General features: G+C 46.1%; 1 protein-coding gene and 1 long non-coding RNA gene across 2 annotated transcripts; both read left to right on the forward strand.

Moving 5' to 3' along the window:
* The first annotated feature begins 3,259 nt into the window (after window positions 1-3,259).
* Window positions 3,260-14,286, forward strand: LOC143545528 (uncharacterized). The gene is made up of 3 exons (XM_077037407.1): window positions 3,260-3,331; window positions 13,056-13,328; window positions 13,996-14,286. The coding sequence occupies exons 1-3, from the start codon at window positions 3,260-3,262 to the stop codon at window positions 14,284-14,286; spliced, it is 636 nt and encodes a 211-aa protein (XP_076893522.1).
* Window positions 14,287-24,315: 10,029 nt separating this feature from the next.
* Window positions 24,316-25,358, forward strand: LOC143545570 (uncharacterized). The gene is made up of 3 exons (XR_013137452.1): window positions 24,316-24,396; window positions 24,845-24,912; window positions 24,995-25,358. It is a non-coding gene; the product is annotated as an uncharacterized LOC143545570 (long non-coding RNA).
* The last annotated feature ends 222 nt before the right edge of the window (window positions 25,359-25,580 follow it).

Consider the following 25,580-nt stretch of genomic DNA (forward strand, 5'->3'; position numbering starts at 1 on the left):
GTAAGGAAGGCATGCCAGATGTAAATCAACACCTTATGTTTACAAAGATTGAAGCAAATAGTACAAACAAAAACAGTATATGTTAAAGGAACGGTAAGCACCGAGATAACACGAACTTGTTAAAATAAAATAGACGATATACGCCCACCATAAAACCACTTTTTAAACCTAGCTATTATACCAATGTTTATCAATGAATTGCTTCTAATTCTGTACCAATATATATTATGGAACTTAAAACTCTTAAAACAATGGAGGGCAAACATATATAAATACACAATTTGACACCCGCTAGATTAGCTACGTCAAGCCTTTTGGTAATGACATATTTAACAAAAATATCTTATGTCTACGAATTTTAGACTGCGAAATCTTTGATTTTTAGAGAACTTTTTAACAAAAAGACATACTAAAGAAAAAAGATTGCGAAATCAAACACCTAAATGAATTGAACAAAAATGTGTTCATGTTCATTTTAACAATTGCATAAGTAGTTATATTTAAATAAATATAAACATAGGGTGAGTATCCTAAGAGAACTTTTTGAAATTGAGAACCATTTACACAAAAGAAAACATTAAAAATGTTAGGGAACAGAAATTTGACACTGTGGATACTGGATACGTTATCCTGACATATGTCTGGATCAGTTATCCTTAGCATGTATTCCAGATTCTGTCAGGATCAAGGATCCTCAGTAATTGGTATTACTAACGATTGTTTTTCATGTGTAGTCTTATATTTGATAGATATAACGGCTCTAGGACATGGTCAACCATATATTTCGCTACAAGGCACTTTCAGCACGTGGTCAAAAGTGAAGACTAAGCTAGTGGGAGAAGTGACGGATTTATAGGACTTCTTGTTAGTTATGATTTTGTATATAAACGAGTTATTGATCAACTAGGAACACACACACTCATTAGCTTACACTCGTATACGTTAGCTCAATTCTCTGCAATCACACACTTAGCTTTATTGTATTCGTTGATCATTAACTCCACCATTGTAACCCATTTTTGATATTAATAAAGTGGTGATTGACGATTTGTCATCACCCGGGGTTTTTTCCATTGATCTAATCAAGATCAAGGGGTTTTTCCTAGCAACAAATCCCGGTGTTCGTCCTTATTCTGTTCATATATTCATCTTTATCATCTTAGCGCTAAACCTCACAAAATCAATTTGGTTATAATATCTTTAGCCGATTTTTGACCAAAACAAAAAAATTAGAAAAAAAAACAAAAATATTTAAAAAGTAAAAAAATCAAAAAAATTATTTTTCATTCTGGTTTCAAATCTCCATTTACATATGTACACATATGTACATTATCATTTATCATAATTGTATATATGCATATAAAGAATAGCATGTATAAAATTAAAAATAAGTATTATATATATATATATGTGTGTGTGTGTGTGTGTGTGCGTGTGTGTGTGTGTAATTTTGCAAAATCCGATATTTTTTATTAAACCGGGATGAAAGATAAAATTTTTTGGTTTTTTACTTTTTTTTATTTTCACGATGTTTTTGTTTTATAATTTTTTTTATTTTTCTTTAAAAAAATTATTTTTGGGTCCAAAATGGTTCTCAAATTTCTCAATTTCAAAATGGTTCTCACACGATCTCAATACTTTAAACATAAATACATAAGTTTGGATGATTAGTTATGTTCGTTTATGTTTGGTCAATTATGTTAATTTTTGTTCGTTTTTGTTTGTTCAAAAATGTCCGTTTATGTTTATTTTATGTTTATATGTGTTTGTTTACATTCATGAACTAAACAAAATAATTGTTCGGTTATGTGTCCATGTTCTCATGTTCGGTTAGAGTAAAATGAATAGACAAGAACATGACTAGTTTAAAGGCCTATGACGACATTAGAATGCCAACTATGATTCATATATAGTATTCGTACCAATTTTTTATATTTCAGGAAACTCAATATTTTAAAAGTTATTTGCATTCTATCATTTGTAATATTAAGATGATCTCTTTTGAGTTATATGAAATTAGTAGATCAATTGTTTTGTTTTGGTGGTGTGGTTAGCGTCTTGTTAGATCTGTTTTGTTTTTAATAATAAAATTTCTTTTGTTGGTCGTTAAAGAAAAAAAGACTGGAAAATCAAACAGTTTTTTTAACATTGTTTGGAACAACCCCCAAACCCAAGTGAGTATTTCTATGACAAGATGTCAATCGTATAGACTAATTTTGATGCTCCAGCCTAACTCATCCAAGAATATCATCAGGAAAAAAACTCACTAGTCACCACTACATAAAAACTCATTAAATTAGGTTTTATGACCTTAAAATTCAAGTGATGACCATCACTTCTAATGACATTAGACCAGAAAATCATCCACGTGAAATTAGACACCTACGTATAATTAATGGAAAATTCCTAAAATAAGAGAGAAATTTCCAAATTAGTCTAAAAAATTTAAAAATTCTCAAAATAGTCTATGAAAATTCATCTGCAGCGACATATTGGTATTCGTGATGTGAGATTTGATTATCCAGTCACATTTTGACACGTGTAAAGGTGACGTGAGATTTACAATGAAATATGTCTCCCCGATAGCTTTCAAGCCAAAATCATCTCCATAGAAACCATAGTTTTGGAATGAAATTTACCGGGCCCGTGAGTTTTCAAAAAGATGAAACTGGCGTTGTTTTGAAAGTCATCTCCTCGGGCGCATTTCAGGTGAATTTCGTCTCCTACGAGAAATTTCAAAAAAGTTGCAAAAAAGATACTTTTCCGGTGAATTTAGTCTCCTAAGATGATTTTCAAAAAAGTTTTAAAAAAACGATAATTTCCCAATGAATTTAATCCCCTCAGATGATTTTCATAAAGGTTTTAAAAATCCGATAAATTAGGTATGAAGAAAGATTGAAACTTTGCTTATCAAGAAAGTGGTTGTGAGGGTTAAATGACAAGTGTTAAGAATGTGGTGGATGGTGGTGATGGTGGATAATGGCGGTGGGTGGCGATGGTTGATATGGGTATGAAGAAATATTTAATCTTTGGTTGAGTATCAAGTGTCAAGAAGATGGTGGATGGTGGTGGTGAACAGTGGTGGTGGGTGGTTGATATGGGTATGAAGAAAGATTTAATCTTTGGTTGAGTATCAAGTGTCAAGAAGGTGGTGGATGGTGGTGGTGGGTGGTTGACATGGGTTTGAAGAAAAATGTATGTAAAGATTATGGGACTTTAATAGATTTGGCCGGAAAATGGTGGAGGTGGACGGCAACGGATGGTGGTGGAGGTTGATATGGGTTATGGTGGTGGTGTGGTGGTTAGTGGTGGTACCTTTAAATCGGGTGTGGTGAATTCCATTGACTATTTTGGGAATTTTTAAATCTCTAAGACTATTTTGGAAATCTCTCTTCTGTTTTGGACTATTTTGGAAATTTTTCTTATAATTAAATGTATACATTTTATGTAGACGAGGCTTTGAAACTTGATGAACTGGTACCTTTAAATCAGGGGCTACCATTCTTAATTTCTTATGAATCTACTTGACACATGGGTTTCATCGAAGCCACCAAATCTAGTCTTATTCTTTTGGCGTATAAACCCTTTTTGTAGCATTATTCAATACCCTAACATAATCCAATATTTAACACATATAGGACAACCACTTTTCTGCCACAAGAAAAAAACACCAGCAAACAGTCAACACATCATCCATTACATCACCATCAAACACCTAACCAGCAATCAAACCCTCTGACATCATATCCATCATCGCCGTCACCGGATCAAAAACATTAACAAACTCATCATTTCCTCGTATTATATCCTTAACTGTTCCGAACGAACCATGTCAAAGTGTTTTAGCTTCACAGCATCACGTGACTGGTGTTTCCGGTACTCCTTCAGCCGCACCGGACTCAAGTCCACCACCGTCAGTGAAGAAACACTAACCGGACCCCGGACAGATTACTGGTAACCTGGGGGTTGGAGAGATGTTTCCCACGAGGGGTTAGACCCTTGGAAGATGGTTCTTCTGATAACCTGCAAAACAGACACCGTGAGCTCGTCACTGAGAAGGGGGGGGGGGGGTTCCTCCTTGTGACCACCCTCCGGCGTGAGAATCAGACTAGATTGCTCTTTAAATATAAAAGTATATTAAGAGATTGCTAGAGCAGATATCAGGTATAATATGATGATAATGTAGTAAGGTATGATAAGATGAGATGGTCATACCATTTGTGGTATTTATAGCCGAAGGTAGGTTTCCAAAGAGGTATGGCCGGCTGCAACAGTGTTCCTGTTCCACCAACAGTAGCCTACGCACGTGCCCTGCTGGTAGTTGGTGGGTAGGTAGCGGCTGATAGCGACCAGGCCTGCTGTACACTATTCCTGTTCCACCAACTGACGGCTACGCACGTGGTATGGCAGTAGTTGGTGAGTAGGCAGCGGCTAATAGTGATACAGTACAGGAGCATGCTGCTCGCCATACTGTATCAGTGAGCTGTCGTATCTCTGATCAGATCTTTCGCCCATACCTCGTCAGGTACAGTAAAAGATCCTTCAGTATACGGACTGGCTTATTTGGGCGGGAGTATTCCCCCTCCCGCCTCTGTGCGGGATTGCTCCCGGCTTGGCTCATTCCTTCAGGTGACACTGAATGATCGAGAGCTAAGTGCCTTGTGCGTGTAGCCATGCTGCGCGGGTGGCCTTCCCTAATGGCTTGTATCCGAGGCTGCGGGGACAGGCGGAGTCCTTCACCATTGGGAGGCATTTCCTGCGGGACCAGCTTGCGTACTGCGCGTAAGGACGTCACGTCTCTGAGCATGGTTGGTCCTGCGGATCCAGTTGGTCTCTGCGCAGACGTCCCTGTTTAAGGTGAGTCTTGCGGGTCCAACTGGGCTCTGCTGGGACCTACCTCTTCAAGTCCCCCCAGTCCAATGTTCTTCTCATGAGTGTTTAATAAAGTGAGGTGAACTTTTGGACTTGAGCAAAGGGTTTTGAAAAGGGTTTTGTAAGGTTTTCCATGGGGATTCTTTCCGCGGAAGTCCTTGTCACTTGCAGAAATGCCCGAGTTTCCTGCTTGGTCTTTGGGTATGATGCTGGTAGGTCTGTAACCTCCTCGCAAGTCAGGAGCATTGAGTCCCAGTTGTATGTATTTTCCATGAGGTTTTGGTAGTTTTGAACATAGTGATCAATTATGTTAAGACCACCAATTCCATCCTGGAGCTTCAAACAACGTAGTTCTCGACGTTCCCGCTATGCGGGGATGTTATTTCCGTTTCCGCAAGCATTGCCCAGAAGATCCTTCTTGGTTTCAATTCCCAGCGGAGCGCTAGGTATGTGAAGGGTTTTGCCTTAACACTGTACCTGCGCTCGTCTTACGGTTACTTTACTTCCAAGGTATTCCTGGCGTCAATTCCCTGCGGGTGCTAGGTATGTGAAGGGTTTTGCCTTTACACTGTACCCGCACCCGTCTTATAGTTACTTGGTTGCCGAGGTACTTGGCTTCAATTCTCTGCGGGTGCTCGGTATGTGAAGGGTTTTGCCTTTACACTGTACCCGCATCCGTCTTACGGTTACTTGTTTGCCAAGGTTTATTTGGCTTCAATTCCCTGCGGGTGCTAGGTATGTGAAGGGTTTTGCCTTTACACTGTACCCGCATCCGTCTTACGGTTACTTGTTTGCCAAGGTTTATTTGGCTTCAATTCCCTGCGGGTGCTAGGTATGTGAAGGGTTTTGCCTTTACACTGTACCCGCATCCGTCTTACGGTTACTTGCTTGCCAAGGGGTAAGGGGTATTTTCCCGCTTACTTTTTAATATTTTCGAATTTTGAATTTTGAAATTCGAAGAGTTGGTGAAAAGATAACAGTCCAAACCTCTGAAACGTCGTGCGACGGTTTCTTCTGACTGTGTCAGGACGTGCAGGAAGTTATGGTGACGTGACAGAACATGGTCATTCCAGTCGCTTTTTCAGGCGCGTGGGCGCGATTTTTCGGGCGCGTGGCCGCGAAATTACTGGCATACGTCATTTCAACAGCTGTTGCCAGCTTGCTTTTTGCCACGTGTCATAGTTTCATTGCACATTCGATTTCTCTCTCCTCCGCATTAAATTCACCGCATTAATTGCGATTACTATATAAAGGGGGAGAGGGTTATTTGAAATTCACACTTTTCACTCTTCTCCTCATCTTTAAGGCGATTTCCGGCGAATACTCCTTTATTCAATCGAGCATTCTCTCGAAATCGTTCTTTTCTTCCTCTGCAAGATGTCTTCTCGTGATGCTGAAGCTATAGCTGACGACAAGGGTACTGCTGGCGAGTGCCAGTGTGCTCTGCCCGGCGATCAGTACCGGTATGTTGTCAGGAAGTTCATGCTCGATCATCTCGAGCCTGAGTTTCCTGAATCCCACCAGACCGTGTACGATGCCCCCAGAGGCAAGATCGGGGTTTATGCTGCATTTTTTGTCTATGGGAATCTTAGATTTCCATTGACTAAATTTGTTTACCGTGTCCTTGAGAGGCACGGTGTTCATTTGACCGAGCTGCACCCCATGGCGATCGCCAAGATTCGCCATTTTGAGTGGGTGTGCCGGATTTTGGGCATCGAGCCCCATGTGGACCGCCTGATGACCTTCTATACCTGGAGGTGCATCCAGGGGTGGTACACCTTGACGACCCGTATTAAGGGTCTGAAGATTTGCGACACCGAGCGCAGTCTTCGCGCGTGGAAGCAGGAATTCTTCTACATTTCTGCCCGCGCCATCCCCCTTGCCATGAAGTTTAAAAATGGCCAAGCGATACCGAGCCTTCACGCCCCCAACTACCAGGAGGCGGAATGGTTTTCGAAGATATCCCGGATCCAATCTCCGGTTTACCGGTTTGCGGAGTCCGGGATGGTCATGTTAGGGATGAGCCGGGTGTGGAAGGATGCGTCTCAGGTTCCCATCCTTCTCGAATACGGTTTGAACTCTATTCCCTATGGTATGTCTTGTCTTTCTTTTTGATACGCGTTTGTCTTCTAACTGTTTATTCTTTCAGAGGGAAATGATTTGGAGTCGCTTCTGTACCCGCGGGAAACCGACGGTCCTGCGCGGATGGGTACTCGTGCTCTGGACGAGGGCGAGTTGCCCATCCTGGAGCAAACGGCGGATCGTTTTGTGGAGGTCTATCCGCTGGGCCACGAGATCCTGAGCCACCGGCGGCCAGGTAAGGCGATATTCTTTCCTCAATCCCTCAATGTTGTACCCGCTGCTGGAATTCCTGACCCGTCTTCTTCTGAGGAATCCTCAGATGCTCCTCCGTTGGTGCGGAAGAAGAAGGCTGCTGCCGGCGTGAAGGGGAAGGAGAAGGCCTCCACAGCTGATCCAGTGGTTCTATCTGACTCGGAGTCAGATAGTGAAGAAGTGGCGGGGAAGCCCGGTGGTGAGAAGACCACTGCTCCGGAGGCTACGACCGTTACCTCCGGAGAACCAACGAAGACAACGGTGACCGGTACCAAGAGGCCGGCTCCATCGGGTTCCTCCCCGCCCGTCCGTACGTTCAGGGTCAAGAAAACCCGTAAGTACAATTATAATGTCTGTAAATTTATCACTTCATAAATTTATCTAACACTCTTCTTTGTGCAGGCGTGGATGTTGACGCATTCCGGGGTGAAGCGCAGAGGAGTACCCTTCCGCCAATGACGGTAGGCTTGGTCAGCCTACCTGAGGCGTCGACCCAGGTGCCTGCGTCTGCTTCCGCTGGTTCAGTTGCTCCCTCTGAGCAGACTGTTCCAGCTGAGATGACGTCACCGCCGGCTGTGAGTGCGATTTTTACAGCATCCTTCACAGAGCCGGCGGTTACTGCTGCTGCCAACGAGGCGGCGACCGCGGCGGCGACCACAACGGCGACCTCGGCGGCTGCCACCATGCCCGCGCCACCGGCACCGATGGCCGGACCATCAGGTACGCGCAGGGCTTCCCGCAGATCATTGCCACCTTCCCGTCTGCCTGACCTGTTGGATGGATTTCCTTTAGGTTCAGGTGATGGGTTTGGCGGCTATCGGCCAGTCATTGACCCTACAGGTGCGTAGGGTTCCTTTCTTTTCTTATGTTTTTTATCATCTTTTCCTTACTGCCTTTGTTTCTTTTGCAGTGTCGGATTCCAATGAAGTGTATGTTCCACGATGGAACATACGCCGAGGAACAACCCTTCGCACACCTGTGGAGTGCGTGGACTGGGCTCGCCACGCTGCTCCTCCGGGTGCGTTGGGGGAAGCCATGGTTAGCTACCAGGAGGGTAGGCTAACTAATGAGCTTCGGGTTCTCCAGGCCCGGATGCAGCCGCGCGTCGAGCTGCTTTGTCGTGAAAACGACAAGTTGAAAGCAGCTCGCGCCAAGGACATATCTGAGGCGCGTGCTCTTCGGGAGGAGAACCAACAGCTGGCGGCAGCTGCCGCCGACAAGGAGAAGGCCTTCAAGGCCCTCGAGGTTGAAGTTCAGGCGCGACTCGAGGCCCGCTCCAAGGCTGCCCAAGCTGTGAATGAACAGCTTCGGCTGGCCAGGGAGACTGCGCGAAACGCAACCGAGAGGGCTGCCAAGGCTGAAGCCGTTGCTGAGCCTTTGCGTGTGGAGAATGAGGAGCTCAAGGCCAAATTAGAGGCTCTCCAACGCGCTCATGATGCCTTGGCAATGGAAGATGCCAAGAAACTCCAGGAAATCCTGGACCAGAGGGGGGTGCTTGACCACACCGAGCGGAAACTTAAGGGCGTCGAAGAGGCTGCCGCAAAGGAAGTTTTACTTGCCAACCTTAACAAGAGCGAAGCCGAACGCGCCCATAACGAAGCTCAAGCTTCCCTCCAATGGCTTCTTCGAGAAGCGTTGCCTCAGGTATGTTTAGTTTTATCTTCACGCTTTTCTTTTGTAAGAAAAGGTTCTAATACTTGTGTTTTCTTTGTAGGTTGTGCGTCGGGTCTTTTCAGAGACCTCTTACGATGATGCTATGACCGCAGCCCTCAACGCTTCTCATGAGGATGGGGAAAAGGCCGGCTTCCTGCTTGGTCTAGGGTTTGTTGAGAAAGGCGTCCCGCCTTCCAACTTCCCTTTGTTCGATGTGGATACCGAAGCCATTTATGACCAAGCATTGAACCAATACGCCGCCTTCCCGCATCCAGTGGTGGAGAAGGTGGACGAAGTAGCTGCTGCTGATGATGGGTTAGCTGTCCTCAAAGCGTTCCTCGAACCACCCCGTTCTTCTGACGGAGCGGGTCCAAGTGGAAGCGGCCCTGAAGCTTGATCCTGAAGATCCCTTCCCATTGCTAAGATAGACTTGTATAGTTTTATTCTTTTAGGCGGGTAGTTTCCCGGCCATTCTTGTAATATATTCTTGAAATATTAATCTTTTTGCGTATAAGATTGTTATTTCCTTCTTTGGGTTCCTTGCTTTATAAACTTATGACTTGCATACTTAGTTTAAATTAGCAATTTTCCAAGTGTTTAGAAGAAGAACCTTTGAACGTGGTTGATAGTGGGTTTAAGTTTCGCTTCCTCCTTCGTGATTGTGCGGGTAGAACCGTCACTTGCACTTGGTAGGATGGCTAAACTTTAGCCTTCATCTGACCTGCGTGTAGGTTTTCCTTTTCGAAATTTCTAAGGCATTAAGATAAGTTAACCTTTGAACGTGGTTGATAATAGGTGTGAAGTTTTGTTTCCTCTTTCGTGATTGTGCGGGTAGAACCGTCACTTGCACTTAGTAGGATGGCAAAACTTTAACCTTCATCTGACCTGCGTGTAGGTTTTCCTCACCTTTTGAGGATAAGTTAACCTTCGAACGTGGTTGATAATGGATTAAAGTTTTCGCTTCCTCTTTCGTGATTGTGCGGGTAGAACCGTCACTTGCACTTAGTAGGATGGCAAAACTTTACCCTTATCTGACCTGCGTGTAGGTTTTCCTTATCCTTTTAAGAATTTTGTTTTTGACCATTCGACGCGCGGTTGTCGATAGGTTAGTGTTCAGTTTCCTTTCATGATTCATGCGGATAGACCGGCACTTTCATTTAATGGGAGAATTGAACTTTTCCTTCAACTGACCTGCGTGAAGGTTTGCCACGTTATTGGGTTCGTGCGGGTAGGACCGCCTTCCCACGCAACGACTTCACGTAATGTGAATGCCGTCACCAGTGTTGCATAGTTTAACCGTTCGACGCGCGGTTGCGTGAAGGTTTGTCACGTTTTTTGGGTTCGTGCGGGTAGGACCGCCTTCCCATGCAATGACCTCACGTAATTATGCGGTGAAAACCGGCATATTAGTGTTCAGAAAAGTATAAATGTAAAATCATCAGCTTCGATGTTCTTAAAAGAGAATCATTTCCATTAGAAGTGGCTCTTGGCCTTTTCTTTACAAATTGGAATTGATTTACATGCAAACTGTGTAAATGAGCTCCCTTCCATGTTGGGATGGGAGCGCCATCGAGCCGATACGCACCTGGTTCGGGATCTCGTTCTTTACGCAGCATGTAGTCTCAATGTTGAAGCTGGAATTTTTATTCGTTTTCCCCAGCTGGGGTTCTACACGCATCCGCCTGCTCAGCCTTTATTGCGCCACGAGGTGCGCGAGCGTCTCATCTCTGACAAATGCTTCGACCATGTCTTTTACATCTATGCATTCTTCAGTGTTGTGGCCCTTTGTCTTGTGAAAGTCACAGTATTTGCTCCGATCAGCATCGTGACGATGTCGGATTATCGGAGGTTTTGGCCACGGGAGCTCTTCAGTGGCGAATATCTCAGTGACGCTTTTGGTGAGTGGCGTCCATCTGGAGTTTCGGTGCGACTGTACATTATCCCTTCCGCCCACTCTATGTTGCAAGCCGGATGAGGTGTCAAAGTTTACCCTTGACTGCCAAATGCCTAGCTTTCGCTTTTTATTTAGTCTGGCGGTGAGGACGTTGTCTTCTCTCGTCTTCTGAGTGTAGAGGTTTGTGCTCTGTGGGAGATCTCTACCCAGTTGCTTCTCCGTTTCCGCATAGCGTTTTGCTGCTGTCATGATGCCATCCCATGTGGATGGCATGCCATCTTTACCCGTTAGGGTGCGGATGAGCTCTGGGTCATGTGCGCCCTGGATGAAGGCAGCGCGAACGAGATCTTCGCTGATATTGCCCAAACTTAGCTTCTTTGAGTTGAAGCGAGTGATGAAGTTTGGCAGAGATTCATCTTCCTCTCGTATGCATTTGAGGATTGTCCATTGCTCCTCGGTATACTTTCGTTGCTGGCTGAAGTGTTGGCTAAACTTCTGTTGGAAGTCTGCCCAGTCGTAGATGTGGTTGACCGGTAGACGATCGAACCATGCTCTAGCAGCCCCCACCAGCGTCATTTGGAACATGTAACACCACGTGGGTTCCGTCCAATTACTGACGGTTGCCCCCGCTATGAACCTGTTCAAATGATCGTCTGGATCAGATATACCGTCATATGTGCCTATGTTAGGCATTTGTTTGGCACTCTTTGGGGCGATTGCTTCAGCAATGTCCCTTGCAAATTTGGACGTTCCTGCATTTGCAACGTTTGGTCTGAACGTTTTAGAGAAGTCCCGTGGACTTCCACCTGTGCTTTTTGGTTTGAAGGCTTGTCCAAAATGCCTTTTCGGTTGGGATTCCGTTTCCTTACGCTTCCCTTTTGCCCTATGGCGAGGGTTCGCGTCGGAGTCGGATTCCTCCGAGTCATCCTCCCAGTATTCGAATTCGTCGGCCTGTTGCACGGAACGCAAGCGTTCGTCCAACTCAGCCTGGAATTCCTTTTGTCGTACCTCCGCCCATGCCTTAACTTCATCGAGAGTCTGGCGGGGGAGTCTTCGTTTCTCAAACTGGATGTCGGTGGATCCCAATAGGTGATCATTTACTGCACTTGCCCCAGCTTTGGTAAGTGGGGTAGTGTTCGTAAAATTTACTTCACTTGCCCCGGCTTCGGTAGCCGGGGTAGTGTTCGTAAAAACTGTGTTGCCGGTGTTCATCCCAGTAGCTGGGGTTGTGGTTACCGGAATTTCTCTAACCATCTTTGTAGAAGTTTGAAAAAACTGGAGAAAAATAAAGTTCTAGCTTTATGCACGGATGGCGCCAATGAAGAAACACTAACCGGACCCCGGACAGATTACTGGTAACCTGGGGGTTGGAGAGATGTTTCCCACGAGGGGTTAGACCCTTGGAAGATGGTTCTTCTGATAACCTGCAAAACAGACACCGTGAGCTCGTCACTGAGAAGGGGGGGGGTTCCTCCTTGTGACCACCCTCCGGCGTGAGAATCAGACTAGATTGCTCTTTAAATATAAAAGTATATTAAGAGATTGCTAGAGCAGATATCAGGTATAATATGATGATAATGTAGTAAGGTATGATAAGATGAGATGGTCATACCATTTGTGGTATTTATAGCCGAAGGTAGGTTTCCAAAGAGGTATGGCCGGCTGCAACAGTGTTCCTGTTCCACCAACAGTAGCCTACGCACGTGCCCTGCTGGTAGTTGGTGGGTAGGTAGCGGCTGATAGCGACCAGGCCTGCTGTACACTATTCCTGTTCCACCAACTGACGGCTACGCACGTGGTATGGCAGTAGTTGGTGAGTAGGCAGCGGCTAATAGTGATACAGTACAGGAGCATGCTGCTCGCCATACTGTATCAGTGAGCTGTCGTATCTCTGATCAGATCTTTCGCCCATACCTCGTCAGGTACAGTAAAAGATCCTTCAGTATACGGACTGGCTTATTTGGGCGGGAGTATTCCCCCTCCCGCCTCTGTGCGGGATTGCTCCCGGCTTGGCTCATTCCTTCAGGTGACACTGAATGATCGAGAGCTAAGTGCCTTGTGCGTGTAGCCATGCTGCGCGGGTGGCCTTCCCTAATGGCTTGTATCCGAGGCTGCGGGGACAGGCGGAGTCCTTCACCATTGGGAGGCATTTCCTGCGGGACCAGCTTGCGTACTGCGCGTAAGGACGTCACGTCTCTGAGCATGGTTGGTCCTGCGGATCCAGTTGGTCTCTGCGCAGACGTCCCTGTTTAAGGTGAGTCTTGCGGGTCCAACTGGGCTCTGCTGGGACCTACCTCTTCAGTCAGCCTCCACGACGGCGCCACCGTTATCCACACATGGATCCCCAAAACCCCTAAACCAAACAAACCAAATTTTTTTACTTATTCATGGCTTTGGCGCCAACGCAATGTGGCAGTATAATGATTTTATTTCTCCGCTGGTTTCTAAGTTTAATGTTTATATACCCGACCTTCTGTTGTTTGGAGAGTCTTACTCCACCCGGCCTGATCGGACTGAGCGGTTTCAGGCCGAGTGCCTTATGGCAGCCTTGGAAGCTGTTGGTGTTGTGGGTAAGGTAAATATTATGCATGGGTTGGTTTGGGTCGGTTTTAGGAGTAAATAAATTCGAAAACTAAAAGTTTGGTTTTTAATAACTGTTTGGTTTCGGTTTTTTGTTTTGGTTTCGATTCGTTTGCTGTTTTTCTTTTTTGGTTTTTAATATTTGGGATTGAAATTTTGGACAAAAGATATGAATTTGAGAAAAAAAATAAATAAATGGGGCCAAAGATATAAATTTGGGCCAAAATATTTTAGTTAATGTTGATTAATTGCAATTGCTTATTATATATTTGGCTCTACAATAACAATAACTGTGCTTAATTATTTATTAAATTCTTATAAATTATTGAAATCCAAAATTAAAAAGTGGATATTCATAAATTCAATTTGATTCGGTTTTATTATTTGGACTTGAAATTTTGGGCCGGAAAAATCACAAATTTGTGTCAAAGTATTTTTATGTGACTATAACATTTAGTGTCACGCTATTGATTAACATTATATAAATTACTTAACTATAAAATAATAAATGAAGATCCACAAATTCGCTTAGATTTAAATGCAAAACCAAAATAATTCCGTTTTTAAAGAAAACATAAACCAAACAGTTGGTTTCTGTTTGAGTTTGGCTTTTTTGGTTGTTAACAAAATTTTTCCGGGATCCGTCATTTTTTCGAAAAAAGGTGCATGTGATGGGACTGAGCTACGGTGGATTTGTAGCATACAGCATGGCCGCGCAATTCCCAGAGAAAGTGGACAAGGTGGTGATAGCCGGTTTGGGTGTTAGTCTGGACGAAAGTGATATGAATACAGGGCTGCTTAGTGTGAAGAGCATTGATGATGCTGGGAGTATTTTGTTGGCTCAGACGCCGGAGAAATTGAGGGAGTTGTTGCGAATGGCGTTCTTTAAGCCTCCTCAAAATGTGCCTTCTTGCTTTCTCTCTGACTTTATTAATGTGAGTAACATAATCTAGAAGCCCGATCTCACCTATACGAGTCTTATTGGTTCATACGACTTGTATAAGTCGCAGCTAATAATTATTCAACCGCGTAATGAAATTAGGCACGAATATGAAAAGTTTTATTTAAGTGGGTTTGAAGAAAAACTAATCGACCCCGGGCAGATTATGGATAATCTGGGGGTTAAGTAATGTTTCCCACGAGGGTTAGGTCCGGCAAAGAAGGATGTTCTTCAGATGACCTGCAAAACAGACACCGTAAGCTCGTCACTGAGAAGGGGGGGTTCCTCCTTGTGACCACCCTCCAGCGTGAGAATCAGACTAGATTGCTCTGAATATAAATGTATATTGAGAGAAATAGCTAGTGAAGGTAAAATACCAGATGATCCTACCGTTCCAAGGTGTTGGAGTATTTATAGCCGAAGGTAGGTTTCCAAGCAGGTACAGCCAGCTGTAGAATATTCCTGTTCTACCAACTATGGGCTACGCACGTGCCATGCTGGTTGGTGGGTAGGCAGCGGCTGATAGTGACCAGGCCGGCTGTGTACTATTCCTTTTCCACCAACTGCAGGCTATGTGCGTGCCACGACAAGGGTTGGTGAGTAGGCAGCGGCTAATAGTGACAAACAGTACTAGAGCATGCTCCTCGTACTGTTTGTCGGTGAGCTGTCACCCTGTGATTGGTTCATGGGCTGCTTTGGTCAGATCTTGTCTATTTTATCCATACCTTGGCAGGTATAGTTCAAAAGATCTTCCAGAAGCATACAGACTGGTTCATTTGGGCGGGAGTATTCCCACCTTGCTCGTTCCTTCAGGTGACACTGAATTATTGAGTTAGTGCCTTGTGCGTGTAGCCTTGCTATTAGTGCGGGTAGCCTTCCCTGATGGCTTGTATCCGCAGCTGCGGGGACAGGCGGGATACTTCACCATTGGGAGGCTTTCCCTGCGGGAACAGCTGGCGTAATGCGCGTAAGGTCTTCATCTCTGAGCACGGTGGGTCCTGCGGAACCAGTTGGTCCTTGCGCAAACGTCCCTCTTCAAGGTGAGTCTTGCGGGTCCAACTGGGCTCTGCTGGGACCTACCTCTTCAAGTCCCCCCAGTCCAATGTTCTTCTCATGAATTGTTAATAAGTGAGGTGAACTTTGGACTTAATCAAGGGGTTTTGAAAAGTATTTGGTTTTAAGGTTGTCCGTGGGGATTCTTCCCGCGGTTTCCCTAATGTCACGCAGAAATTCCCGACTTTTCTGCTTGATCTTTGGGTATGATGCGGGTAGGTGTGTAACCTCCTCGCAAGTCAGGAGCGTTGAGTTCCACTTGTGTAGATTCTCCATGAGGTTTTGGTAGTTTTGAACATAGTGATCAATTATGTTAAAACAACCAATTCCATCTTGGAGCTTCAAACAATCTAGTTCTCGACGTTCCGACTATGTGGGGATGTTATTCTCGTTTCCGCAAACATGGCCCAGAAGATCCTTCTTGGTTTCAATTCCCTGCGGAGTGCTAGGTATGTGAAGGGTTTCGCCTTGACACTGTACCCGCACTCGTCTTATAGTTACTTTACTTCCAAGGTATTCCTGGCTTCAATTCCCTGCGGGTGCTAAGTATGTGAAGGGTTTTGCCTTGACACTGTACTCGCACCTGTCTTATAGTTACTTGGTTGCCAAGGTAAGGGGTATTTTCCCGCTTACTTTAGAATCTTTTTGAAATTCGAAGAGTTGGTAAAAGGATAAGAACAGTCCAAACTGTTGAAACGTCGTCCGACGGTTTCTTCTGACAGTGTCAGGACGTGCAGGAAGTTATGGCGACGTGACAGTATATGGTCATTCCAGGCGCTTTTACAGGCGCGTGGGCGTGATTTTTCGGGCGCGTGGCCGCGAAATTAATGGCACGCGTCCTTTCAACAGCTGTTGCCAGCTTGCTCTTTGCCACGTGTCATAGTTTCATTGCACCTGCGATTTCTCTCTCTTCCGCATTAAATTCATCGCATTAATTGCGATGAGTATATAAAGGGCGAGAGGGTGCACCTTAGTCCACACTTTCACTTCTCTCTTCATCTTCTAAACGATTTCTGGCGAATACTCACTATTCCGTCGAGCATTCTTCTGAAATCGTTGTTCTGTACATCCAAAACATGTCTTCTACCCGTGATTTTGAGGCCACTGCCGAGGAGTCTGAGTTGTTCGTCGAGAACCCGACGTCGACGTCCGAAAGGGACGACAAGAGCACTGCTGGCGAGTGCCAGTGCGCTCTTCCTATTGACCTCTACCAGTACATCGTCCGGAAGTTCATGCTCGAGCCTTTCGAGCCTGATTTCCGGAGCCTCATCAGACGGTGGACGATGCCCCCAAGGGCAAGATAGGGGTGTACGCTGCATTCTTCGTCTATGGGAATCTGAGGTTCCCATTGACGAAGTTTGTATACCGTGTATTGGAGAGACACGGTGTACACTTGACGTAGGTACACCCAATGGCGATCGCGAAGATCCGCCATTTCGAGTGGGTGTGCCTCATTATGGGTGTAGAGCCCCATGTCGACCGCCTGATGACCTCTTACTCCTGGAGGTGCATCCAAGGGTGGTACGCCCTGGTCAACCGGATCAAGGGTCTGAAGATTTGCGCCACCGAGCGCAGTCTTCGGTCTTGGAAGCGGGAGTTCTTCTACATCTCTGCCCGTGTCGTCCCTATTGCGATGACATTCAAGAACGGGAGAGCACTCCCCAACCTTCACGCCTCCAACTACCAGGAGGCGGAATGGTTCTCCAAGATTTCCCGGATCCAGACTCCGGTTTGCGGAGTCCGGGATGGTGATGCTCGGGATGAGCCGGGTATGGAAGGATGCCGACTCTGAGACTCCGCAAGTGCCGATCGTCCTCGAATACGGTTTGAACTCTGTCCCTTACGGTATGCTTTATCTTATTTGCTAGGTTAGGGTTTTTGTTCTAACCATCTCTTTATTTTCAGAGGGAAACGACTTGCAGTCTCTCCTGCAGCCGCGGGAGGCTGGTGGTCCCGCTCGGATGGGTACTCGCGCTCTTGACGAGAAAAGGTTGCCCATCCTTGAGCAAACGGCGGATCGGTTCGTGGAGGTCTACCCGCCAGGCCACGAGATCCTGAGCGCCAGGCGGCCAGGTAAAGAACTTTTTAACCCTCGCCCTGTCAATGCTGAAACCTCTGCGGGAATTCCTCTAATTTTGTCATCTTCTGATGAGGAATCCGCAGATGGTCCTTTCTTGGCGAGGAAGAAGAAGGCTGCCGGCGGGAAGGGCAAGGCGAAGGTTGCCTCCACTGCCGATCCGGTGAATCGGTCTGACTCAAAGACCGAAAGTGAGGAGGTGGCGGGGAACCCTGGTGGTGAGACCACTGTTCCGGAGGTTCAGACGGTTGTCACCTCCGAGCAGCCCCGGACGACGACGGTGACCGGCGTGAAGAGGCCGGCTCCATCGGGTTCGTCCCCGCCTGTTCGCACCTTCAAGCTCAAGAGGACTCGTAAGTGTAAACTTAATAGCTTTAACTTCATATCTTTCTGGCAATGTTTTTAATGTTTTGTCTTCATGCAGGCGTGGATGCAACTGCATTCCAAAGCGATGCGGGGAGGAGCGGTTCTAGACCCATGACGGTAGGTTTGGTCAACCTACCCGAGGCGATGACCCAGGCGGCTGCGTCTGTATGCAGTATTGGTTCAGTTGCCCATCCTTTTGAGGCAACTGTTCCAACTGTATCGTCATCCCCGCCGGCTGTCAGTGCCATATTTACTGAATCTTTCACTGAGCCGGCGGTGACTATTTCTGCGGGCTCCTCCGCAGCGGCGACCACGGTTGTGAGTTCACCTCCGGTGAGTTCACCTCCGTTGGTTTCCGTTGCAGCAGCCTCCACCACACCTCCTCCGGCGCCGGCGACTACGGCCGGTCCTTCAGGTATGCACGGGGTTGGGGCGTCTAGCCAATCCTTGCCTCCTTCCCTTCTCTCTGACCTTTTGGATGGATATCCCTTCGGTTCAGGTGATGGGTTTGGTGGCTATCGGCCTGTTGTCGACCCTACAGGTGCGTAGGGTTAATTTGGCCTCTATTCCTTATATCATTTCTTTTGCTAACTGTTTTTTGCTTTATTGCAGTTCGTGACTCCAATGAGGTGTACGCTCCTCGGTGGAGTATCCGCCGGGGAACGACCCTCCGGACTGCTGAGGATTTGTGTCGAGTGGACACGCCACGCCGCCCCCGCTGGTGCGCTGGGGGAAGCCATGGCCAGCTACCAGGAGGGTAGGCTGTCCAACGAGCTTCGGATTCTCGTTGCCCGGATGCAGCCGCGTGTCGAGCTGCTTTGTCGTGAAAATGACAAGTTAAAGGCGGCTCGTAACCTGGAAGTGGCTCAGGCGCGGGGTATCCGGGAGGAGAATGCGAAGCTTGCCGCCGTTGCTGCGGAAAAGGAGAAGGCCTTCAAGGCCCTCGAGGTTGAAGTTCAGGCCCGGCTTGAGGCCCGTTCCAAGGCTGCCCAAGCTGTTAACGAACAGCTTCGGCTGGCCAAGGAAACTGCACGGAACGCAACCGAGAGGGCCACCAAGGCTGAAGCTGTTGCTGAGCCTCTACGCATCGAAAATGAGGAACTTAAAGCCAAATTAGAGAGGCTCCAGCAGGCTCATGATGCCTTGGCCATAGAAGATGCCAAGAAGCTCCAACAGATCTTGGACCAGAGGGGGGGTGCTTGACCATACTGAGCGTAAGCTAAAGGGCGTCGAAGAGGCTGCAGCCAAAGATGTGTTGCTTGCCAACCTTACCAAGAACGAAGCCGAACGCGCCCGTAATGAAGCTCAAGCTGCCCTCCAGGAGGCTCTGGTTGCCAAAGCATGGCTTCTTCGAGAAGCGTTGTCGCAGGTATGTGCAGCTTCCTAACTTCTCACTTCTTTACGCTTTTCCTTACTCTTGAGTTTGACAAACTTCTGTTTTGTAGGTTGTGCATCGGGTGTTCACGAACACATCATATGACGATGCGATGAGCGCAGCCCTCAACGCTTCTCATGAGGATGGGGAAAAGGCTGGCTTCCTGCTTGGTCTAGGGTTTGTTGAACAAGGCATCCCGCCTTCCAACTTCCCTCTTTACAATGTGGATACTGAAGCTGCGTATGACCAAGCAGTGAATCAGTATGCTGCATTCCCGCATCCGGTGGTGGAGAAGGTGAACGAGATTGCTGCTGCTGATGATGGGCTAGCTATCCTTAAAACTTTCCTTGAACCGTCACACTCTACTGATGGTGCGGGTCCAAGTGGAAGTGGTCCTGAAGCTTGATCCTTTAGATCCCTTTCCACCATTAGAGTAGATTTTTATTTTTGTATAGCTTCTCTTGTATGCGGGTATGTACCCAGCAATCCTTGTAATATTTGAATTTCGATGGAATAAAGATTATTTGCTAATGCCTTGCCTTGTTTATTTCACGCATATTTTGATTTAACTTAGCAATTTCTTAAGTACTTGGATAAGTTAACTTTTCAACGTGGCAGATAAATAAGTTAAAGTTTTGCTTCCTCTTTCGTGATTGTGCGGGTATGACCTTCACTTTCACTTAGTGGGATGGCTAAACTTTACTTATATCTGTCCTGCGTGGAAGTTTTTCTCATCTTTTCCTTATAAATTTTCTAAGTTTTTTGAATAAGTTAGCCTTTGTACGCGCGGTTGTTAATAGGTTAGTATTCAGTTTCCTCTATCATGATTGTGCGGGTAGGACCGCCACTTTCATTTAGTGGGATGACCAAACTTTACCTATAACTGACATGTGTGAAGGTTTTCCTTATCTTTTCTTTAGAAATTTTTATCGTTTTATGTGTTTATGCGGGTTTTGCCCCCTTCCACACGCAACGACTTACTTCTTCCCATATTTATGCGGTGAATACCGGCATATCAATGTGGGAAGTTCATAAGTATAAAGGTAAGGCTATCAACACAATGTGAAAGGAGAATCATTTCCATTAGAAGTGGCTCTAGGCATTTTCTTTTCAAGTTTGGAATTGATCTACATGTAACATTTGCGTAATTGAACTCCATTCCATGTTCTTGGGATGGGAGTGCCATCGAGCCTTTCGAGCCGGTATGCGCCCTTTCCCAGAACTTCTTTGATAATGTATGGCCCTTCCCAGACCGGGGCCAGCTTTCCTGGGCGTTGTTGGTTCGAAGCCTCGTTGTTACGCAGTATGTAGTCTCCTACATTGAAGCTGCAGAGTTTTACCCGCGTGTTGTAGTACTTTTGCATTTGTCGCTTGTAGTTCTCTTCACGCACTGCGGCTAAGTATCTGCGTTCCTCGGTTAGCATAAGGTCTAACCGTCTTTCCGCATCATTGTCTTCCGGCTGAATCAAGACCCTCGGTGAGGGTAAACCAATTTCGACTGGGACCATGGCTTCAGTGCCATAAGTGAGGCTGAACGGGGTTTCTCCCGTACTGGCCTTTTTCAGCGTTCTGTTTACCCAAAGGACGTGTGGAACTTCGTCCACCCAGCCGGATTTGTGTTCTAGAAGTCTTTTCTTTATGCCGTCGACGATGCTCTTATTTGCTCTTTCCACCTCACCATTACCCTGCGGGTGTGCCACTGAGGTAAAGGTGTGGGTGATTTGAAGTTCTTCCAGCCACTTCTGTAGCTTCTTGTCAGCAAAGTTGGTGCCGTTATCGCTCACCAAAGTCTGGGGAATGCCGGTGATCATCGCTACACCCTCAGCTGTTGGCCATCCCATCATGCCGTGGACTGACGATACCACGGCGTTGAATCTTGCCATCCCGTCTCTCCCGAAGAGAATGTCGTATGTGTGGTGTGGCTTCCTCATTACGACAAAGTCCACATCTTCTGTGCGGGAGTGTTTCCCGTCCGTGAGAGTGACGGGGAAAGATAGGATACCCAGGGGGGTGTTTGTGCTGCCGTCGAACCCTTCCATCGAGGCGCAGACCGTTTCTAGGCGTTCCTTGTCTTCGTCATCTAGCTTGTCGAAGAACTGCCTGTACATCACCGTTGACGAGGCGCCGTTGTCAGCAAGAGTGCGTGAAGTGATGTAGTGCCCCAGCTGGCTTTTGATGACGATTGGGCCTTCTTTGCTGGGTCCTCCTGGCACTCGCGGGAAGCGCACCTCAGCTTCCTTCCACGCGCATGGTTCTGTCGTTCGTCTTTTTCTTCCTGTGATGTTAGTATGAACCATGTGGATGCTGATGTCAACGGGCTTTCGTCCATTGCCTTTGTACCGTTTCTCATTCCTCCCTCCATTCTTGATTGATGCCACGAGGTGCGTAAGTCTTCCATCCTTGACGAATGTTTCAACAACATCCTTCAAGGATGTACACTCCTCAGTGTTGTGACCCTTTGTCCCGTGGAAGTCACAGGATTTGCTCTGATCCGCATTAGGTCGCTGCCGGATCATTGGAGCTTTTGGCCATGGGAGTTTTTCGGTGGCAAATATCTCCGTGACGCTTTTGGTGAGTGGCGTCCACCGGTGTTTTTGGCTTGAAGGGTGCGTGTTATCCCTCCCGCCAACAAGAGGGCGAGAGCTGGATGAGGTGTCAAAGTTTACCCTTGACTGCCAAATACCTAGCTTCCTCTTTTTGTTCTGCCGGGCGATCCGAACATTGTTTTCTCTGGTCCTCTGCGTGTATAGGTGTGTACTCTGGGGGAGATCCCTACCCAGTTGCTTCTCCGTCTCGGCAAAGCGCTTGGCCGCCGTCATGATGGCATCCCATGTGGATGGCATGCCGTCCTTACCCGTCAACGTGCGGATAAGCTCTGGGTATTCGGCACCCTGGATAAAAGCGGCGCGAACAAGATCTTCACTTATGTTGCCCAGACTCAGCTTTTTGGAGTTGAAGCGAGTGATGAAGTCTAGTAAAGATTCATCCTCCTCTCTGACGCAGTTGAGGATCGTCCACTGTTCTTCAGTATATTTCCTCTGTTGACTGAAGTGTTGGCTGAACTTGTGCTGAAAGTCCGTCCAATCATAGATGTGGTGGACCGGTAAACGATCGAACCACGCCCTGGCCGCTCCAACCGGCGTCATCTGGAACATATAACACCACGTGGGTTCCGTCCAGCTGCTGACGGTTGCCCCCGCTATGAATCTGTTCAAGTGATCATCTGGGTCGGACATACCATCATAAGTGCCGATGTTGGACATCTGTTTGGCACTTCTCGGGGCGATTGCTTCCGCAATGTCCCTTGCAAACTTGGACTTTCCCTCATTTGCGGCAGCTGGTCTAATGGTTTTGGAGAAGTCACGTGGGTTTCCTCCCGCGGTCCTTGGTTTGAAGGTTTCTCCAAAATTCCTTCTTGGTTGGAAGTCCGTTTCCTTACGCTTCCCTTTCGCCCTGTGGCGAGGGTTTGCGTCGGTGTCGGATTCCTCCCGATCATCGTCCGAGTACTCGCACTCACTGTTCATGTTGAGCTGTTGTCGAGTACTTCCGAATTCGTCAGCCTGTTGGAGTGAACGCAAACGTTCATCCAACTCAGCTTGGAACTCTTTCTGACGTGCTTCTGCCCACGCCTTAACATGATCGAGTGTTTGGCGAGGGAGCCTCGCGTGTTTCTCCAACTGGGCATCAGTGAACCCCAGTGAAATATTGTTTACTGCACTTGCCCCGGCTTGGGTAACCGGGGTAGTGTTCGTAAAATTTGTATAACTGCCGGTGTTCCCCCCAGTAGCTGGGGTTGTGGTTACCAGGGTTTCTTGGTCACTTACTGGCCTTGGGACCGGAGTAACGTTAACCATTTCTTCAGAAATTTTGAAAAAACTGAGAATTAGTTCTAGCTTTTATGCACGTATGGCGCCAATGAAGAAACACTAATCGACCCCGGGCAGATTATGGATAATCTGGGGGTTAAGTAATGTTTCCCACGAGGGTTAGGTCTGGCAAAGAAGGATGTTCTTCAGATGACTTGCAAAACAGACACCGTAAGCTCGTCACTGAGAGGGGGGGGGTTCCTCCTTGTGACCACCCTCCGGGGTGAGAATTAGACCAGATTGCTCTGAATATAAATGTATATTGAGAGAAATAGCTAGTGAAGGTAAAATACCAGATGATCCTACCGTTCCAAGGTGTTGGAGTATTTATAGCCGAAGGTAGGTTTCCAAGCAGGTACAGCCAGATGTAGAATATTCCTGTTCTACCAACTATGGGCTACGCACGTGCCATGCTGGTTGGTGGGTAGGCAGCGGCTGATAGTGACCAGGCCGGCTGTGTACTATTCCTTTTCCACCAACTGCAGGCTATGTGCGTGCCACGACAAGGGTTGGTGAGTAGACAGCGGCTAATAGTGACAAACAGTACTAGAGCATGCTCGTCGTACTGTTTGTCGGTGAACTGTCACCCTGTGATTGGTTCATGGGCTGCTTTGGTCAGATCTTGTCTATTTTGTCCATACCTTGGCAGGTATAGTACAAAAGATCTTCCAGAGGCATACAGACTGGCTCATTTGGGCGGGAGTATTCCCGCCTTGCTCGTTCCTTCAGGTGACACTGAATTATTGAGTTAGTGCCTTGTGCGTGTAGCCTTGCTATTAGTGCGGGTAGCCTTCCCTGATGGCTTGTATCCGCAGCTGCGGGGACAGGCGGGATACTTCACCATTGGGAGGCTTTCCCTGCGGGAACAGCTGGCGTACTGCGCGTAAAGTCTTCATCTCTGAGGACGGTGGGTCCTGCGGAACCAGTTGGTCCTTGCGCAAACGTCCCTCTTCAAGGTGAGTCTTGCGGGTCCAACTGGGCTCTGCTGGGACCTACCTCTTCAGGGTTACATAATTATGTCAAATGTTAATGTGTGTAAATGCTTGTTTGACTTTTTTGGGTCAAAGTTATATCCAAGAAGTATAAATTGTGGAGTGCTTACAACTCATTATTTCAATTACTTGATCTTGAACTCCCATTAATCACTTTGAATAACAACATCCAAATACCCATGAATGTGATTAAGTGGTCACCGTTGACTTTTTTCAAAATTGACTTAATTTGCAGAATTTGTAATTAGGCATTTGACTTGTGGTAATAAAATGTTCTAATCCACTTGATTTCTTTTGAAAGGTTATGAACACAGAACATGTACTAGAAAAAAAAGAACTGATTGAAACAGTACATAAAGGCCGAAAAGTTTCAAATCTTCCTAAGATTACTCAGGTTCGTTTGTATCCCTATTATGACAATTCACAAACTTAACACGAAATTCCGGGTTCGGTCCAAGCGTGTTTAGGTCAGTTTCGGGTTGAACCTGCAAACACATTTAGCTAAAACGGGCCTTGTTCGTGTCAACCCAGCGTTCGCAGGTTGACCCGTTTTCGTTTTTAAAAATGTGTTTTACATGGTAACTTAAATATTAGGGTGTTTTTTTTTTGCCAAACTCTGAAAGTTAAAAAACAATATGGCATAAAAATTGAGGGTTCGAGTCAAACTACATTTAAGCTAATTAAAAAAAAAGATTATGAGGTCGAACCGTATGGCACAATTTACAGGTTCGAGTCATGTTCTGGTTTGTGTAAAATTTTCGGGTTTGTGTCGCATTCAACCCGCAAATGTGAATTGTTTAACGCGTCTTTAAATTTGGTTAACGTTATTCTTCATGATGTAGCCAACATTAATCATTTGGGGAGAGCATGATAAGATATTTCCATTAGAATTGGGTCACAGGTTAAAACGGTATGCATCAAACATAGTGTTGACTTCATTCATTTCACGTTGAAGTGTGTTTCATGTTTGTTTTGTTGTTTCTTTTCATCAGATATTTAGGTGAAAATGCGGAACTGGTAATCTTAAAGAATGCCGGGCATGCAGTAAATGCAGAGAAGCCGAAAGAGCTCTACAAGAACATGAAATCGTTCCTCGTTGAGCACGAGTAGACTGATACAGTTTGTTGTAATATAAACTTATAGTTATATTCTTAATACATATTCTTTACAATAGGGCAATTAAAAGTGTTGTATAATTTCTTTATATAGTCATATTGATCATATCAAATACTTCATAAACAGCACTTGATCAAATTGGGTGTAACCTGATGTTACACAGCATATTTGCCATGTTTGTATCTTCCTTACATGTCACTCGTTTACACCTCATTATAGTACTGCTCATAATACATTTTGGGATCACGAGACCAACCGTTTATACCTCGTTTATACATTTAGGTCATGGTTGGTTTAATTTCTAGATATTGTTGCCCTTGTAAACTGACAGTTATTAGATATTGTCGGTGTGGGATGGGAGAAGTACAACTTCTTTGTTCAACACGTCACATTACGGTTTAGAGATATGTTCATGTTCAAGGCATCTAGAAGTCTATAAAGTATGTTAGTGTAGGACATGAG

Source organism: Bidens hawaiensis, unplaced genomic scaffold, assembly GCF_021521415.1.
Source record: "Bidens hawaiensis isolate Kalapana, Puna unplaced genomic scaffold, B.hawaiensis_p1.1 tig00013980_1, whole genome shotgun sequence".
Lineage (NCBI taxonomy): Eukaryota > Viridiplantae > Streptophyta > Magnoliopsida > Asterales > Asteraceae > Bidens > Bidens hawaiensis.